This window comes from Homalodisca vitripennis, chromosome 4, assembly GCF_021130785.1.
Source record: "Homalodisca vitripennis isolate AUS2020 chromosome 4, UT_GWSS_2.1, whole genome shotgun sequence".
Classification (NCBI taxonomy): Eukaryota; Metazoa; Arthropoda; class Insecta; order Hemiptera; family Cicadellidae; genus Homalodisca; species Homalodisca vitripennis.
The window spans coordinates 20,351,136-20,368,669 of NC_060210.1; the positions used below are offsets into that span (position 1 = coordinate 20,351,136).

The 17,534-nt window shown below is 34.1% G+C and overlaps 1 protein-coding gene across 1 annotated transcript in view; it reads right to left on the reverse strand.

The window, feature by feature from the left end:
• Positions 1-17,534, reverse strand: part of LOC124359017 (equilibrative nucleoside transporter 1) — a 94,502-nt gene that overhangs the window by 26,432 nt on the left and 50,536 nt on the right. Inside the window, exons 3-5 of the mRNA XM_046811356.1 lie at positions 17,348-17,498; positions 10,967-11,048; positions 9,780-9,919 (exon numbers count right to left, since the gene is read on the reverse strand). Of these exons, the coding sequence (XP_046667312.1) occupies positions 9,780-9,919; positions 10,967-11,048; positions 17,348-17,498 (373 nt within the window). The remainder of the gene's footprint in view (positions 1-9,779; positions 9,920-10,966; positions 11,049-17,347; positions 17,499-17,534) is intronic.

Sequence of the window (17,534 nt, forward strand, 5' to 3'; positions counted from 1 at the left end):
ACCTGTATAACTTAATTAATGCATCAGCTAACAGGTTTTCAATATTTGAATCAATATGTAAGCAAAGCGGAGAAACAAAAATGAAAAGACTGGTGAGCTTGTCTCGAACTAGATGGACAGTTCGACACAAAGCAATCCATGTAATTCTAGAGCAGCTCCCTGAAGTGTACGAAACTTTGGAAGTTATTGCAAACGATGTATCAAATCGTAAAATTGCAGCCGAAGCTGATGGTCTAGCCAAACAAATCAGCACATTTGAATTTGTATTCAGTTTAAAACTATTGCACAGCGTTTTGAGTCAGACTGATATACTCTCCAAAGAACTGCAGAGTGAATCTCTTGACATTTCTAAGGTTTTTGCAAAAGTTGAATCAGTCATTGACTGTTTAAAACTGGACAGAAATGATGATGGCTTTATTCAGATGTGGAATGAGTCAGAAGAACAGTGTAACAAATATGGTATGAAAGGTTTGTCAGTTGAAAGGCCTTCACTACCACGCAAACGGAAGATTCCGAAAAAACTTGAAGCTAGTAGTAGCTCTTCAGATGCTGCACTTCATCAATCACCTGAACCTGAACCTGAACAGATGTTCAAGACTGGCATTTACTTTGCTGCTTTAGACACAGTAATTGTAAACCTGCAATCTCGTTTTTCCAAGAACGATTATGATAAAATCAACTGCATTGCCCAGTTACTATTTAATTGGACCGAAATTGACAACAACACTGTTATGGCAATCCAAAAGTTTTATAACTTGTCTTTAAGTTTCTCTGTACATCTTAAGTTTTTTCACTGTTATGCAAAGAACAATTTTGTCAAAACAGACAAAGCAACCACAAGAATAACGTTCCAAGAGTTGGCTGATTTTTTTATTGAGAATGATCTTCAAGCCAGTGCACCAGATGTTTGGCAGCTACTAGAAATATCACTTTCGTGGCCTATCACAACAGCAAGCGCAGAAAGATCGTTTTCTACACTACGAAGGCTAAAGACATTTCTTCGAAGCACCATGACAGAAGACCGCTTAAGTGGGCTTGCCCTGATGTCTATTGAGCAAGAATTGACGTCTGAATACATGAAAGATAAAAAACTAGATCTGTTAGTTGACAGATTTTCAAATCTAGCCGATAGGAGGCTAATGCTTCATTAGAAGTAACGAAAATTGGTTCGTTGAAAACCATTACTGTAGTTCTGTTCACCTTAAAACTTTGTCTTGTACACAAATTTGTTTTTGTGTTATAAATGTCCTTGCAGTTATGTCTAGAATAGAATAAACTTGTATAATTTGAAATTGAGTCTTTTTACAATCCATCAATATAGTAAAAATTGATTAAAACCAATGTTTAACAAAAATACACATATACTTTACTTTAGTTCTTAAGTGGTAGTTTTCAAAAAAGTTTCCACGGGACCACCCCCCCCCCCCCCACCGGAGACCCCGTGCCCCCCAAATTATTAGGTCACGCTACGCCTATGACCACAAACACAATAACTTCCAACAGCAAGGTCCAGAAGATGCGAGTCGTTAGGTTTCCTCTGTAACACACAAATACATTCCCTTCATTATATCTTGTGCAAGGATCACAGTAACTACAAACACAATAACTTCCACCAAACAAGGTCCAGAAGATGCGAGTCGTTAGGTTTCCTCTGTAACACACAAATACATCCCTTCATTATATCTTGTGCAAGGATCACAGTAACCACAAACACAATAACTTCTAACAGCAAGCTCCAGACGATGCGAGTCGTTAGGTTTCCTCTGTAACACACAAATACATTCCCTTCATTACATCTTGTGCAAGGATCACAGTAACCACAAACACAATAACTTCCAACAGCAAGGTCCAGAAGATGCGAGTCGTTAGGTTTCCTCAGTAACACACAAATACATTCCCTTCATTACATCTTGTGCAAGGATCACAGTAACCACAAACACTATAACTTCTAACAGCAAGCTCCAGACGATGCGAGTCGTTAGGTTTCCTCTGTAACACACAAATACATCCCTTCATTATATCTTGTGCAAGGATCACAGTAACCACAAACACAATAACTTCTAACAGCAAGCTCCAGACGATGCGAGTCGTTAGGTTTCCTCTGTAACACACAATTATATTCCCCTCATTACATCTTGTGCAAGGATCACAGTAACCACAAACACAATAACTTCCAACAGCAAGCTCCAGACGATGCGAGTCGTTAGGTTTCCTCTGTAAAACACAAATACATTCCTCTCATTACATCTTGTGCAAGTATCACAGTAACCACAAACACAATAACTTCCACCAAACAAGGTCCAGAAGATGCGAGTCGTTAGGTTTCCTCTGTAAAACACAAATACATTCCTCTCATTACATCTTGTGCAAGTATCACAGTAACCACAAACACAATAACTTCTAACAGCAAGCTCCAGACGATGCGAGTCATTAGGTTTCCTCTGGAAAACACAAATACATTCCTCTCATTACATCTTGTGCAAGTATCACAGTAACCACAAACACAATAACTTCCACCAGCAAGCTCCAGAAGATACGAGTCGTTAGGTTTCCTCTGTAACACACAATTATATTCCCCTCATTACATCTTGTGTAAGGATCACAGTAACCACAAACACAATAACTTCCAACAGCAAGGCTCAGACGATGTAAGTCGTTAGGTTTCCTCTGTAAAACACAAATACATTCCTCTCATTCAGAATCAGAATCAGAATCAGAATCATCTTTATTTACAATCATTGAGATTACAAATAGTGTCTTTTACAATAATGTGAGTTTTGAGTCTTCAAGCAGTTTTAGATAAGAGTTTCACTGTAGAATTCTTCGAGTTTGTAAAATGGTCGGTCCAAGAGCCATGCTTTTAGTGCCGACCTCAGCGAGTTCCCTCTCTTGGTGTGCATTTCTTGAGGCAGTGAATTGTGAAGTTTTCTGCCGATGTAGGATGGTTTAGTTTCAAATAGCTTTAGGTGGTGTGCTGGCAGGATGTAAAGCTCACCGTTTCTGGTGTTGTGATGGTGAGTGTCCTTGTTCCTCGGCAGATCTTTTCCATCTACATACATCACTACCTCTTGGATGTAGAGTGAGACAACAGTCATGATTTTCTGTGCTCTGAATGCATCTCTGCAGCTATCCAGGTGGTGTAGGCCGGCAAGGGCCCTAATACATTTCTTTTGGAGTGTCAGGATTCTTTTTAGGTTGAGTTTTGATGTACCACCCCATACAGAAAGACCATATCTTACGTGTGATTCAAATAGAGAAAAATAAGCTGTTCTAGCTGTTTCTAAGTTGCTCAGAGATATTATTTGTTTTATCATGTATAGGCTAGTATTTAGTCTTTTACTCAGATTGTCTATGTGTGGGGTCCAAGAGATGTTTTCATCTATAGTCAAGCCTAAGAACTTAACATGTGTCTCCAAGCGTACATCTGGGATGATTTGAACTTCGGTCGCTCTTCTTCCAAATGCTATCTGGCTGGTTTTAGTCGGGTTTGCTACCAGATCATTCCCATTGCAATATTGGTATGCCATGTTGAGGGCAACGTAGGATGATACTGCCAGGTCGTCTGCGGTTTGTCCTTTAAGTAGCAGGGTTGTATCATCCGCGTACATGAGAGGTAAGCAAAATTCTCCCACATAGTGAGGCAAGTCATTTACAAACAAGATGAAGAGTGCTGGTCCTAGAACCGATCCTTGAGGCACGCCTCTTTGAACTGGAAGAGGCGTTGATCTTATTTCTTCTGTGATTCCTCTGTGTGTATGTTTCAGTTCAACGAGTTGTTGTCGTCCCTCTAAGTAGCTTTTAAACCATTTTTTTGCAGTGTCACTCACTCCCAGGTGTCCTAATTTATTCATGATAAGACTGTGACTGAGGCAGTCGAAGGCCTTACTCAAGTCAAGTAGTATAGCGGTTGTTAGTTTTCCTGCTTCTAAGTTGTCTACTACGGTTTCAATTAGCTTTATTATTGCTGTGGTGGTTGATTTTCCTGTAGAGAAGCCATGCTGGTTGTCGGTAAGCAAGTTGTTTCTAGCACAGTGGTCTAGAAGTCTCTTTAGGACAATTTTTTCACACACTTTTGAAAATGTTGAGATAAGGGAAATGGGCCTGTAATTGCTAATTTGTGTTTTTTCACCATTTTTGAATTTTGGGTAGATTTTTGAGACCTTTAGTTCTGAGGGAAACCTCCCTTCTCGGAATGATCTGTTGAAAATAACGGTAAGGGGAGATGTGAGTTCATCTGCACAGTGCTTCAGTATTTTTGTGGATATCTCATCAATGCCGGCTGAATTCTTAGTTTTCATTTCAGTGATAGTGGCCCTGACCTCTTTAGTGCTTGTGTCTGTAATGATATTGAGATTTTCAGTCGGTTCATGGGTTGCGGGATGTATTGGTTTCCTCTCGGAAGCTGGGATTTTTTCCAGAGTCTCCTCTGCTACATTTACAAAATATGTGTTAAATTGGTTTGCTATTATTTTTGGACTTGTTATTATTTCACCATTTATGTGGAGTTTGAGCTCTGATGGGCTTTTCTTTTTGTTTCGAGCATTGTTTATCACCTCCCATACAGCCTTTGACTTGTTTTCAGCTCTGGTTATATAGTTGGTGGTTGCTTGCTGTCTCAAGAATTTCAATCTTTGATCGTAGCTCTTTTTCTTTAAGTTTGCCTCTGCTTTATCATTTTGATTTCCTGTCACTTCAAATCGACTTTGAGATGTTAAATAGTCTCTTTTGAGCCTGATTGCTTCTTCATCAATAAAGTGCTTTGGCTTGTACTTTTTTTTAGGTCTAATTTTCTTTTTAGGACATGCAGTGTTTAGAGCCTGTGTTAAGGTTTTATTGAAAATGTTGTATGCCTCTTCGACCGTTGAGGCTTCAGTCAGGTTCTCCCATGATTCATTTGAAAGAAGGAGTTTCAGTTGGTTTAAATTTTCTTCTCTGAGGGCTCTACACACCATGGTTGGTTTTTGAGCTGGTGTTTCTGTGTAGAGTGTGTGGAGTTGTGCGGTGTGATCAGAGATTCTTCCCTCTATTACTATGCTTTTTGTAGTTTCATCATCAGGGATATTGGTGCAAATACAATCGATTGATGTTCTTGAATGTTGAGTTATCCTTGTAGCTGGTAGATTTAATCTGCGGATGTTGTGCAAAGCAAGTGTTTCATTTAGTTTAATGGTTTTCCTGTCTGGGTTGAGGATATCTATGTTTATGTCTCCCATAATGATTAAGGGAGAGTTCTCTATTTTGGTTTCTTCAATGGCAATTGAGAGTTTGTTTAGTGCCTCGGCAACGTCTGCATCAGGTGGCCTGTATATGCCCATGATGTTAAGGCATGTTTTTTTTAGGGTTATTTGTATCATAGCCATTTCACAGAGCAGTTCTTGACAATACAACGTTGTTTCTATCTTTTCTGTATCCTTTACTAGGTGTTCTTCCACCAATATTGCCACGCCTCCCTTTCTGTGATGTTCCCTGCTATAATGTGCTTTGAGGCAGTATCCCGGTATTAATTCAACATTTTCAATTTGATGTGGTTTAAGTCCATGTTCACTGAGGATTACGACATTTGGTTTTGGGTTTGTAGACTCTATAAAATGAATTAATCTGTTAATTTTATTAGAGACTTCTTGGACGTTTTGGTGAAGTATTGTTAATCTGTGCTTGAGTTTGTTTGTTTTTCTTTGGCCTTTCCCTTTGAGTTCATTTCTAAAAAAATGTCTTGTGTTTGGTGTTCTGCAGTTTTTATGAGTTTGGTTTCCTCTAAAGTTGTAGAGTTTATGCGCCTAGCATTTTTATCAAAGAATTCTTGAATTGTTTCGGATGGTCCGAGTTTTGTGGCAGTGTGCGGGGGGGTTTTCGCAACCTTGAATATTCCGTTGAGCTCTTTTTTATCAAGATTTATGTTTTTTTCATGGTGTGGTTTTGCTGGGGCAGACTGTGGTTCATTGCCTACTGCATGTGCAACCTTGTTCTTCTGGTTCTTTGCAACTTGGAGAGAGATACTAAAGATGTTTTTTCGCCATCTAACTGGAGGTTTCCTCCCTCTGGACAAGAGGTTTTTTGAAGTTTTGAGGTCTGTGGAATTTCCTGTGAAATAAGTTGCGGGTGTTTTGTGAACTTGGGGATTGTTAAGTGGCTGGTTGATTTTGCTCTCCTGTGTATGGTGTTGCTTAGTTGTTTCTGTCAGGTTCTCTGAGGTGCATGATGTTGGTGTTGGTCCAGGCAATTGCGGTTTAGGCGATGGTAGGTAGTCAGGAGCTGGATGAGGTTCGAGGTTCTCTAGAACTTTTTTTATGTACAGTTTAATTGTGTCATCATATTCCAACAGCTTATGCTTGAGGTTATTGGTTTCTTGTTTTGCCCTTTCAAGGGTGTGGCTTAAGAGATCAATTTTTTCTTTTTGGGCTGTGTTTTTTAGCTTGAGGTCGTCTAATTCAGTGTTTATTGCAGTTTTTACTGCCTCTATATTTTTTATTTTGTTTTTTAAGGCAGTGTTCAGGGATGACATATCTTTTATCCGTCTCGTTTGGCTGTTACTTTCGGTCTCTACTTGTTTAATGAATTCTTCCCTCAGTACTCGTTCAATTTCAAGTTTGTTCTGCAGAGATTTTATTTCATGGTGTAGATTTTGGTTTTTACCTTTGAGGTCATTTATAATCTCTTCTGCCAGGTTAAGTTTGTCTTCTAATGCAAGTTCGTGTTGGGATTTTTCAAGTTTAATTTCATGAATTTGTTGTTTAAGGTTATTATTTTCTGATAATAACGCATTACCTAATTCCGCAGCTAGAGTCAGAGATTCATCTGGGTCGAAATTCTCCCTTGATGACAAATCTTGGATCTTTGATTTTAGGTTTTCAATATTTACAGCATTGTCATTTGGTTTGCAGCTGTCACAAGACCAGGTGTTTATGTCATTGTCTGTGAGGTTTTTGAACTTTTTAGAACTCCATGCAAGACACTTTGCATGAAACCACCTTTCACAGGTTCTGGTGCATTGAATGCCTTGGTATTTAACACCAATATCACAGATTCCGCAAGGATATTTTGACATTTTGTTGAGTTTGTTCCGGTTTCTGTGTAGTAAATCTGAGGATTTTTTTGTTTTTAAAATGTATGTATGCCCAGGGTAAAGAAACACTTTTTTTATAGCGAAATTTAGCAGACTTCTCTGTGTTGTTATGGACTGTTTTTTATTACGAGGTTTGGCAGGCTCCTCTGTGTTATGGTATTTTAGTGTCAGAGGTTTGAAATTTACTGTTTTTTATTACGAGGTTTGGCAGGCTCCTCTGTGTTAAAATTTGTTATTTTTTTAAGTCATAAATTGCAATGGGAACTGTTTTTTATATAGAGGTTTGTCAGTCTCCTCTTGTTAAATTTCAATGAGTGTTTGTGGGTTGGCTGTATATTAATGATGATATACAACAATGTCAGATGTATTAAAAAAAATTCTGAGTTTTCAGTAGTCTGTCAGATGCTAGATCAGTGCCCTACTGAGAGTGTTTACATGAGTGTTTCTGTCAGCATTACCTGAGGTCAGTGTTGTTGACATTGCAGAAGTGCCAGTTGTTGCTGAGTTGGGTGATTGATGTTTGTCTTGCTAAGTAGGTCGCTCAATGATAGAGCTGTTCTTCACTACAATTGTTTCAATTAAATACTTTTTAACATACTTATATTTTTTTGCAGAGAGGATTTTTTTATATAAATAGTATTAGAGTGATTAATATAGTTGTGTGGAGTAAAGTTATTGAATTTTTAAAGACTTGATCTTAATCATTTACTTGCTTTGTTAGAGTTCAATATTAAACTTTAGTTTCTTGATAGTGTTTTAAAGCCTTCATGAAGGAATGTTAGCTTATTAACTTACATGTGATCCAAGGTAAGTATTGTGCACAAGTAAATAATATTTTGTTGGATTATTACCACTTAAATACACACTTTTCTTAGAGTTAATTTCACTGTGACTGTAGATGGTCGGCCATCTTGATTTTTTTTGTGCATCGGCCATCTCATTACATCTTGTGCAAGTATCACAGTAACCACAAACACAATAACTTCCAACAGCAAGGCTCAAACGATGTAAGTCGTTAGGTTTCCTCTGTAAAACACAAATACATTCCTCTCATTACATCTTGTGCAAGTATCACAGTAACCACAAACACAATAACTTCCAACAGCAAGGCTCAGACAATGTGAGCAGTTATGTTTCCTCAGTATCACATACAAGGTGTGTTCAAAACAATAAGGAATTTTTAAGTTTTGCGGGTTTGGAGAATTTGATTGTCAAATGTTTTTTATTATATAGGTATTATGCTCCTGAAGTATAATAGAATTTTCATTAGTATTCACTTTTTCAGAGGCAGATACTAAGCTTAGTCGTGTTTTATGACCTCAGTGATTATCGTCTGTCAACAAAAATTGATCAAAGAATTTGTATCAAATTTTGTGTTAAAAATGAAATAAGTGTAGAAAATGTAAACAAATACCTATGGTGAGACTGCTACGAGTAAAAAAATAATTTACAAGTGGTATAAATGTTTCGTAAAGACACTGAAGTCAATAAACACTCCGGGCACCCCAGCACATCAACAACCAATGAAAACGTGAAAAAAGTGGAAGAAATGGTTATGAAAAAATTGCTGTATTACAATCAGAGAAGTCGCTGATGATGTTGGCATATCAATTGGCTTATGCCATGACAATTTTGTCAAATGGCTTGGGTATGAATTGTGTGACAGCAAAATTTGTTCCAAAATTGTTGAATGGAAGCTGCTCAGGAGTCATTAAATGAAGTCAACGATGATGCAGAATTACTGAAATGTGTTATAACAGGTGATGAAACATGGGTTAATGGTTATGATATTGAAACTAAAGCTCAATCATCGCCAATGAAGACATTCTCGATCACCAAGACCAAAAAAAGATTCAACCAGTGCAGTCGACCATGAAGGTTATGCTCACTGTGTTCTTCACATCTTCATATCATGAATTCTTTCCACAAGGTCAAACAGTCAATATGAAATACTACCTGCAAGTTCAACGACGTTTGCATAAAGCAATCCACAAAAATACTTAATTTGTGGCAAAACAATTCATGGCTTTTGTAACTTGACATTGTACCTTTTCACACTTCATTACTTGTTCATGAATTTTTGACCAAAAACAATACTGTATCAATGCACCAGCCTCTATATTCTCCAGACATGGCTCTGTGTAACTTGATTTTTATTTTTTTAAATACAGAGAACTGAATGGCCATCGTTTTACAACCATAGAGGGCATTAAAAGTGCACTGCAGAAAGAGCTAAAATTATTTTAAAAAATTAGTTCATTTGTTATTTCTTCCAAAAAAATATAAAACAAATTTAACTTTAGGAAAAACAGTTTTTTTGTTAATCTCTAAATGCACACATATTGAACTAAATCCAAAATATTTAGCGCTTTAGTAGTTAAAAATCTGTAATATTATAAAATTGAATTAAGAAAAACTAAAAATATAATTAAGTAAAATAAATTATTTAAACTGGATTGCGTAAATGAATTTTTTTTTAAACCTATGTATAAAGTTTAATTTTTGGAAATGAAATTACATTAAACTTTAACTTTGAGTTTTAGAATATAATTAACTAGTAACAATTTAACCTGTAGTTTCTTGATCTAATACTTGGCACAACTTAAATTATCCTGGAAGAATTTCTAGAAAAATTGTAGAATACTACTGTACACTGTTAGTAAATATACCAAAAAATATTTGTAACTAATATTTAAGTAATACATGCTAAACTTACCCTAATTGCAAGAAAATATTGAGCCAGTTGAAAATTAAATTGGGCACTTGAGATGCGAATCCTATAAAAGGCATGAAATTGGTCACATAGTCGGATTCCAACCCTGTGTAGTTTTGACTCAGCTTGTACTCCACAAAGTACTGAAAAATAAAAGATATTTAAAATACTTTACTTCTTTTAGCAGACACGTCAGTGCAATTAAGCAAAAATTGGTAAAAAGACAAACAATTAAAATTGAGCTTCCTAAAGCATCAACAAAAATAGACAATCTATTGTCAGCCCTCGAACTCCAGGTAATAATTTTTTGCTCACCTTATTTGTGTTGGAAAATCGGTCTAGTTAAGAATATTAATAAAAAGCACAGGATTTTATATTTTACATAATTGGCTATATAAAAATTAAAATTGGTTTTAATAATATAAAACATGTTATGTTTGCTAAGCATTTATATACCATTGTAGTAGAATTGCATCTTACAACAAAAATGCTATCTATATTTATATATACAGGGTGTAAATTAAGTCGTGATATGCCTGAATATATGCCAAACAGATTGAGATATCAATGTAAAATCTTCAACATACCTACTAAAATTTTGGAGGATAAAAATATTTCCCCCCCTTTTTCAAAGAGAGGAAAAGGAGGAAACATGTCACTTATCTTGTGACATGTCATTTGAAAGATAAATTCTAAAGAAACACAATGACATGTGTGACTAAAACACCTCCATGACGATACTAGCAAAAGTTATAGGCAAACAATCCCTTACATCTAAGGGTGTAAATTAAGTCCTGATATGCCTGGATATATTCCAAACGGATTTAGATATCAATGTACAATCTTCGCCAGACTTTTATATTACTTTTTTGGATTTTTTTTGCAACCCCTATCTTGTGACATGTAATTTTAAAGGTCTAATCAATGAAATATGGTTAATATTTTACATCGATATCTCAATCATTTGGAATATATCCAGGCATATAAGGACTTAATTTACACCCTGTATATATATATATATATATATATATATATATATATATATATGTATATATAATTTAAATACTCATGCAAAAAAGACTTGGTGTTTAGGTTTCAAACAATTAATAAAACGTTCTAAAGAGTTCATCTAAAGACTGTATTAATCAATATAAAAGTGTAAAGTTAACTTGGGGAATGTATCTACTCACGTCCTTGGCAGTAATAAACATGTTCCATGGCATCAGCGTTCCGATTCCATGCAACATCAGTGTCAGGTACACCAGTTTCAGTCTGAAAAAGAACATCTGGATGATCTTACTTGACATAAAACTATTCATCACACATTGATGAAATACATTGGAGACTTTAACATTTTTTTCCTCAGACGACAATTTACCTTTAAAATATACAATAGTCATTCTAACTCAGTCAGAAAAAATAAGTAGATTTTGTACAACATAATACTAACTTATTCTCATAGAATTTCCATGTTCTTGATGTCTTGAAAACAGTTTGAAATACAAAGTAATTTAAGACAAAAATCTTAAGACATGTTATATTCTAAATTATGCAACCTAAAACATTTAAATTTTTTTCTCTACCTTTATAAATAATGGGCACCATAATGTAAGGAAATGGCGTACCACGCTGGCCAATGAACTTAATCGAGGAATTTATACAATGAACTTTTTTCAAGTTTAAACTTGTTTCAGTATTCCTATTGCCAGTTATTGATGATAAAAATTCTTATATGATTTACATGTAATCTATATCTCAAAAACCATTTGATACCAAAACATTGTATATTATAAATTGTTTAGTACATGTTATAAGCATTGCAGACACTTTTATTCTCTTAGTTCATAAACAACAGTGTTGTGAATGTTTTTAAAGTTTAAACAGCTTCCATATTGAAACGAAACCAAGCTGGGAAAAAACTTAGTTGAGACATTTATAAGATCAATTTTTGTACCAAGTTTCAAATGGTTTGGGCTTTTATTATGACAGTTATTATTTCCACTTCACGTTATATAGCATATATACCGGGTAGCGCATATGTCAGTTTCCCCATAAATTGGGATATTTTGTTTCAATAGGTTGGTAACAGTGATAAGTTGGCAGAAACACGGAGTAAGTTCATTGTTGTCTATTCCAGTGGCTAGTGTAAAGTGACGCTCTTTGTATATATTATTTGTTTGTGTGTGTTTTTAAAATGTTTACAACGCAAAAAGAAGTTTACATCCTTCAGTTGTGGAGAAGGCTATAATAATTGAAGAATTTAGTGGTAAATATCCAGATGTCACGATACCCAGTCAGCATTATATGTGGTAGTTAAATAAGAAATATGAAAACATAGGAAGAGTTTTAAATGCCCCAATGTGTGGTCGTTCACGATTAATTTGCAAAGAAAAAAACCTGCAGACAGTTGCTCAAGCGTTTGTAGCCAGTCCCGGTAAATCGACTTGTAAGGCATGTACTGAACTAGAAATATCAAGCATGCAAAGAATATTAAAGCAATTAAATTTAAGCCATACCATCCAACTTTACTCCAAGTGCTTCACGAGGATAATTAATTCTGATAGGCGATTGAAATTCTGTGAGACAATAATTATCCGCTCAGAGGGTGATCCAAATTTCTTGCAATCAATTTTTTGGTATGATGAAGCAAATAAAACTAAATAAATGAGTTAATCAGCATAACTGTGTGTACTGGTCGGATGTAAATCCTTATAACGTAATCCAAGCAGAACTCAATGTGCCTGGTGTTATGGCATGGGGAGGTATTTCGAGTACTGCATTGATTGGTCCTTATTTTCTTCAAGGAAATGTTAACTCAGAAAGTTACTTACAGTTACTGCAAGAAGTAGTAGTTCCCGAGCTCATAAACAAACCCGTTTACAATATTCATTTGCTCATATGGCAACAAAGTGGTGCCCTAGCATATTTTGGTATCAAAGTTCGAAATTTTTTAAATAACACATTTAATGAATGGTTGGTACAATTGATTGGCTTGCACGCTCGCTAGGCCTGAACCCATATGATATTTCACTGTGGGGTATTATAAAGGAGACTGTGTATGCTTCGAAACCGCAAAATCTTGACAAACTCAGAAACCTAACTAGAAATGCATTTGAACTTGTTAATAACAATAAACCTTTATTGTTAAAAATTTGTTTTATTTATTTAACCTATAACACTTTAAATTTCCTTCTGGGACAACTGACATAAGCACCATACAATTTAATTTCAATAAAGATTGAATCACAATCAGTACATGCTCCACCAGGACTCAAACCTGGATCTCTCACTTGTTTATATCTATTGTATTAACATATATATAAATTTAAATATTTTAATTTATTTTGTATTCATAGAAATTATCTTAGAGGGTTATTAATTTAACTTTGTTTTCTTTTGTAATAACAATCATAAATTCATATTGTTTCTGTTTTCAATGTTTTGGCACCAACATAATTCTCTCTAATTGTATAAATAAAAGGATATTTTTGACAACATAAAAATATTTTTCAAGCCAAAAATCGATTACACCATCTTAAAGCTTGGGAAAGGACTAGAACAGCCACCATTTTAAAACCGACATATTAAAAATGTTAACGTTTGCAAGTTGTTTCCAATTGCTCAAGTTTCATAAAAAGTCCTGTCTTTGGTCTTTGATGCACAATAGCACACAGATTGCACCATCTTGAATCTTTTTGTTGTACAAGTTCGGTAACAAATTAAAAAGCTGCATGATGTAGTATTCCTTCCATAACAAGTTTAGTTTTAACAAATTAAAAATTATGTTAATTATCACATATTACATAAGCCTTTACAAAAATATAAACATTTTAACAGAGGGTGGTTGTGGAGTCTGGAGGCCAAGACAAAAATGCAAACATTCTGAAATTTTTAAAAATAATTGCAATAGATTTTTATGAAAATGTGAGTCACATTTAGAATTTTTATCTTCTTATTTCTTTTCAAAGAAAGAATAATCTAATGTTATCACTTGTGATAAGGCCTTTTAAATGAATGTGTATATCCTGAACAAAGTTCATAACTATTATCTACAACACACTATGTACATTAGTCTGCCAGTGACTGATAAACGTTCAATATAATCTATCCCTTTCATTTCCTAAATTTTCCAGAAAATACTTCTATTTGACTACTTCATTACACTTTTCTTTACACTACAAAACATAGTTGAAAAATACTATTAACACAAATGTGTTGGATTTTACAGTTTTCAAGAGCACAAAAGAACTGAGAAATACATCTCTTAGTCTAACAGCAACAAATATTTTAATGACAATTAACACTAAAAATGTCGGATCTTGGGAAAAAAAATTGAGTTGCTTGCAACAAAAATATTATTTGGCATATTTTTCTTCCAACGACAATATGTCTATCAAACTGAGGGCTTTGTGTTACATTTAATAATAATTTAAATAAAACACTTACATAATATAACATTTGAATAAAACAGTATGAAATTCTATCACAACAATTTTGCACACAGAATCTGCTCACTTAGGCAGGAAACCGTGAATAAACGCATTATGATGAAATCAGCAAACTTGTCACATGGGTTATTTATGCAGTTAATCTAACGAGTAATTACGGTATAACCTCAATATATTCAATAGTTACGAATAAGGTTTTTTTTTGTGATTGTTGTAATAATTGTGCATTCAACGTGACGGCTGCGAGACTAATTAGTAATCTGATATGCTAAATGGGAACCAACTCAGTGGGCAATGAGAAGTTAACATCTCAATGTTTACACAATAATGAGCAATGGTTTGCCTGACTGCTCCTATAAATTAGATTCAATTACACATTTCTTTGAAATTTGATATCCAAAGTCAAAGATCAATGTATTACACAACTTGTAGCTACGGCCTGAATAGATATTACCTGTCATCGTATGAATTTTTAAAACTCACATAACTATATACACCATAGCAAAAGATTTCATTTTTGGAATGTTATTGTATTAATTTATATATCTAAATTAATTATATCTATAAATCTGTATTAATTCAATTCAAATTTGTTTTTACTTTTTTTTAACTTTTCTACATGGTGTAAAGGTATGGCAAATTCATTTCTAAATCTGTTAATATCTTAACTGTAGTTTGTTCCCAATACTTTTGATATACAGATTAAATACAATCATTAATCCATTAATGCAAAGTGAATCCAAACTAAACAAATTGACCATTCTTCCTATAGCAAGCAAGCTTATAAATGTTCTACAAATAACTGAATCCACATGATGGGTCTGTATTTTTCAAAACGCATAGTTCTGTAAAACTTAAAATAAAATACTTTTTTGCATATCAACATTCTCCGGAAGATTAGCCTACCTGTATATATCAGTTTATAATATACAGGGTGTCCCATAATTCTCTGGACAAAGGTATACCACGTTGTTGCTCAGGTCAAGACAAACATATTTCACCACATAAACATGGGTCTCTGATGCTTAGTTTCCCATCTGTCTATCTGTATGAGTTTATTATTGAAAAATTAATACCTCAAAAACCATTAAATATAATTATACCAAATTTGGCTCAAATTTTTATGATGACAAGGCCAGTTACTGAAAAAATATCATTAAATTATCTTTATTATTTTCAAAATGGCAGCCATAAAAACTTTCAAACCTAAATATCATAAAAACTGCAGTTTTTCTCAAAAACTCAACTTAAATAATTCTGGTATCATTAAATTTGTGATAATATGCTTTTAAAACAGTTATTCAAGTAATTCTTGAGGAAAACTGCTGGTTCCTAAGATATTCAAAGTTTAAAAGTTTTAATGGCCGCCATTTTGAAAATACTAAAGATAATTTCATGATAAGTTTTTCGGTAATTGGCCTTGTTATCATAAACATTTGAACCAAATTTGGTGTAATTGAACTTATTAGTTTTAAGATATTAATTTTTTTAATAAAAAAACACATACAGACAGACAGATGGGAAATTAAGCATCAGAGACCCATGTTCATATGGTGAAATATGTTTGTCTTGACCTGAGCAACAACGTGGTATACCTTTGTCCAGAGAGTTACGGGACACCCTGTATACAGTACATGCAATAAATATAAAATTCATTATTATGATTAAACACGTTGGGATTATAAAGATAAAAAGCTGTTGGTTTACTAATTTTGAGTGTATTAATGTAAAATGTGCAATTTATAAAACTCCTGTCACATTCAGAAAGAACATGTGACATGTATAAACAGCCTGTTTTCAATTCTATTGTTTGTTTTATATAACCCTAAAAGTGCTGACATTGCGCAACACAATGTCAGGAATTCGCCCGATAGTACTACAAGAGGACAGATCGACGTTTACCGCAAACGACATAACGACCATGATTGATGATATTTCTCAATGTGTTTTGTATAGTAATACATTAGAAAAAGGCACTATTAATCTATCCTCAATCAATCTTTATTTTTTCCGTTTTAAATCTCATCTGTTAAAGTAATTGTTGGACTTCGCCAGATATTTAGGACTTTCTAGCAGACAAGCACAACAATCCTTTTGTTCCTATGCTTTTTTTCTAAAAAGTAAATGTGGAAGTTGTATACATTTCTTCATTTGTAATAACATTGCCTTTATTTTGTACATTTTTTTATTGTTATTTTAGTGAGCTTAGTGGAGTTCTATGCTGTGCTAAATGAGAAAAGTAAACAAGACAATTGTTTTTGCCAAAAACAGTTAATAACATTTCAACATGGAACGGTAAGTAATAGTAACTTTATTATTTATTAATCTGAAGTTTTTGTAGAAAAGCTATATACACACACTATGTTAATTTGCATGTACTTTTTATTTACTTCCAATATATGCTTGCAAACTCCTAAAAACCTTGTAACATTACAAGTAAATATAGTCAGCACTTTGGGTGTTAAACAATTATTACTGTTGAATTTCCAGTGGGCTCATCGTAGATGGAATTTAATTGTTCAGATTTTATTATTCAGTACATATCCTCATGGTTGCTCTCCTTATAGTTGATTTATACTTCTATTTTTATACATGAAATAAGTTCTATACAAAGGAACCGTTTCTAAAATAAACCGATAATTTTAGGCAAATCTGCAAGTAACAGTGTTTTATTTGAATACTTCAATCATTAAAATAAGGGTATAAAAATAATGAATAACTGATGTAAAAATTCCTTTGTGAATGAGACATTTGTAAGATCATTTATAAAATATAATAATACTAGAACTGAACATTATTAATTATTGAATACTACGATAAAAACTTTTAACTACTGTATATTTGATATTTCCTGTATGTCAAAGATTGCATGAAAAAATGTAATGCCTTGTTGTTTTATTTTTCCATCAAAAATTAATATATGTGCAGATACAGTAAATAAAGTATAATATGATAGTTAACGGCTTCACTGCTGGTATACACTAAGTGGATCGAAACTTCAAAGCCTCTGTAATGTAAGGAGTGTGCCGTGCCGCAACTTGCTCAAAGTATTATGTACCTTAAGAAATAAGATTATGTAGACAAAAATAGGATTGTATTTCAAAATTGTATCAATATACCAACCTGTCATGGGGAGGATTCATCTCAAGTTGTGCATTCTCCATAGTGACTTCCTTGAAATTGAGCTCATCGTTGGGCAAGTTGGTCTCCTCCCATGCAGGAGTCAGTCGCACAGGCTCCGTTGTCAGAAAAGGCTGCTTCTCAAATTCTGTCCCTGCAACATTACCATGTAGCTTAGTGTGCTTCAAAG